Source organism: Limulus polyphemus, unplaced genomic scaffold (genome assembly GCF_000517525.1).
Source record: "Limulus polyphemus unplaced genomic scaffold, Limulus_polyphemus-2.1.2 Scaffold15429, whole genome shotgun sequence".
Lineage (NCBI taxonomy): Eukaryota > Metazoa > Arthropoda > Merostomata > Xiphosura > Limulidae > Limulus > Limulus polyphemus.
Window position 1 is genome coordinate 1151 of NW_013681039.1, and position 2373 is coordinate 3523.

Sequence of the window (2373 nt, forward strand, 5' to 3'; positions counted from 1 at the left end):
TAACTACGGACATACAGACACATTTTCTTACTTTTTTGTGAGACGAATATGGTCAACACTGCATGGCAGAAGCATGCATTTACTGAGTGCCCCTCTACTTTACAGTCTGTATAATTTTTCATACAGAAAAAGTTTTTCACTTGTATAATAAATAATGGAAGCCGAAACCTAAACTACAGTATGAAGAAGCTATAGGTATCTGCAGAAGATGAACGTAACACGCACACACCTTTAACTGAATTCAAAAGAAAGAATCATCATCATCAATGTCATCCACATCTTTAGGTCCTTCAATAACTGCTTTATCTACATCTCCTGAGATGTTAGTTGGTGTGTTCTCTGGGGGGAAAAAAAATATACATTTAGTGAATACACTAAGAATAATACATTTCCAAGAAATAAAACAATATTGAAATCTATCGTTTCTACAAATATTAGTTGTACGATTTCAAGACTTTTACTATAAGCATAAAAACAATTTTCTGAAGCAATGCTAGCTTATCTTTGGATTAAGTTTTCTCTAACATCAGACAATTTAATACAGAAACACCTTTGTTCCCTATCTAGCCAAAGGTGAGCTGCATGTTAAGATTTATAATTATTCAAGTTTAATAATAACAATTTGTATAAAAACACATTTACAGAGTATTACGTTCAGTTTCTAGTAAAAACAAATCAAAGTCTGAGAAAACATACAAAAACCTAGTACAAACAAGTAAACCTCCGGTAAATTTCACGTTCTAAGTATCTGCTGACTTGCAGCATTCTGTAGTTTATTCAATTCTGAACAGATTATTTATCTCCAGTCAGTAGCATAGCTTTAAAACAAATTGTAAAATATCCACTACTCAGAGTTGGGAACCTTACCTGGTTGAATTAGTATACGTGTAACTATAAACCTGGCACCACTAGAGAATGAGACAGTTAGTTTCTTTAGATACAGACGGTGAAGATTGAAGAGTAAAAACCTTTACCTATCACATGAGACAATTCCTTTACATTCCTTTCTCTTAATGCAGAACGACGAGCTCTGTCTCCAGAAGCACTCTTCCTCTCTCCAAATCTGCTCCCCAGTGGAGTATCTGTATCCTCCTCCTGTATCTCTGTCTCTGTACTGGTTCCTTGGAGCTGGTCCTCACCTACAGAAAAGTTTTGTTTTACCAAAAATCATAAATTTATGCCTTAAATCAGTGTGTTCAAGAGAAACCTATGTATCTGATAGAAACTTCATATTAATAGAATGAAGAGTATGTATAGATTTTACAGTAAGTTGTTACATTTTCTCTGTAAAATAAAACCACGTAGCCCAACTGGCAATAAAGAACTAAAACCAACTAGATAAGGCATTTCTAAGTAAACGATAATTACAAAAAAACATTATAGAATATTCTCTTTATTACATATAAATACAGAAAAGTTAACTCTGTCCTTCACTTGCAGCTACTGAGTATACTGTCTTGTTAAATACAGACAAGTTAACTCTGTCCTTCACTTGCAGCCACTGAGTATACTGTCTTGTTAAATACAGACAAGTTAACTCTGTCCTTCACTTGCAGCTACTGAGTATACTGTCTTGTTAAATACAGACAAGTTAACTCTGTCCTTCACTTGCAGCTACTGAGTATACTGTCTTGTTTAGTACAGACAAGTTAACTCTGTCGTTCACTTGCAGCTACTGAGTATACTGTCTTGTTTAGTACAGACAAGTTAACTCTGTCCTTCACTTGCAGCTACTGAGTATACTGTTTTGTTTAGTACATGAAGGACAGAGTTAACTTGTCGTTGCAGCTACTGAGTATACTGTCTTGTTAAATACAGACACATAAAATATCTCCATGAGTTTCTTGAGTCTATGTGTTTTGAAGAACGTTCATATATTTTAAATGTTGTTGATTATTGAGTTACAACATTCTTATATGTTAATATGATATGAGTAACATGAGATGAATATGTTATACAGAATATGATATGAGTAACATGAGATGTCTATGTTATATATAACATGATATGAGTAACATGAGATCAATATGTTATACAGAATATGATATTAGGAACATGAGATGTCATGTTATACAGAATATGATATGATAAGTAACATGAGATGTCTATGTTATATGTTAATATGATATTAGTAGCATGAGATGTCTGTTATATGTTAATATGATATGATAAGTAACATGAGATGTCTATGTTATATGTTAACATGATATTAGGAACATGAGATGTCTATGTTATATGTTAATATGATATTAGTAACATGAGACGTCTATGTTATATGTTAATATGATATTAGTAACATGAGATGTCTATGTTATATGTTAATATGATATTAAGTAACATGAGATGTCTATGTTATATGTTAATATGATATTA

The 2373-nt window shown here is 32.2% G+C and overlaps 1 protein-coding gene across 1 annotated transcript in view; it reads right to left on the reverse strand.

Moving 5' to 3' along the window:
• Nucleotides 1-229: 229 nt before the first annotated feature.
• The window catches only part of LOC106477445, a 3480-nt gene continuing 1336 nt past the window's right edge, over nucleotides 230-2373 (reverse strand). The window contains exons 2-3 of the mRNA XM_013938008.2: nucleotides 975-1139; nucleotides 230-339 (exon numbers count right to left, since the gene is read on the reverse strand). Of these exons, the coding sequence (XP_013793462.2) occupies nucleotides 242-339; nucleotides 975-1139 (263 nt within the window). The 3' untranslated portion in view covers nucleotides 230-241. The remainder of the gene's footprint in view (nucleotides 340-974; nucleotides 1140-2373) is intronic.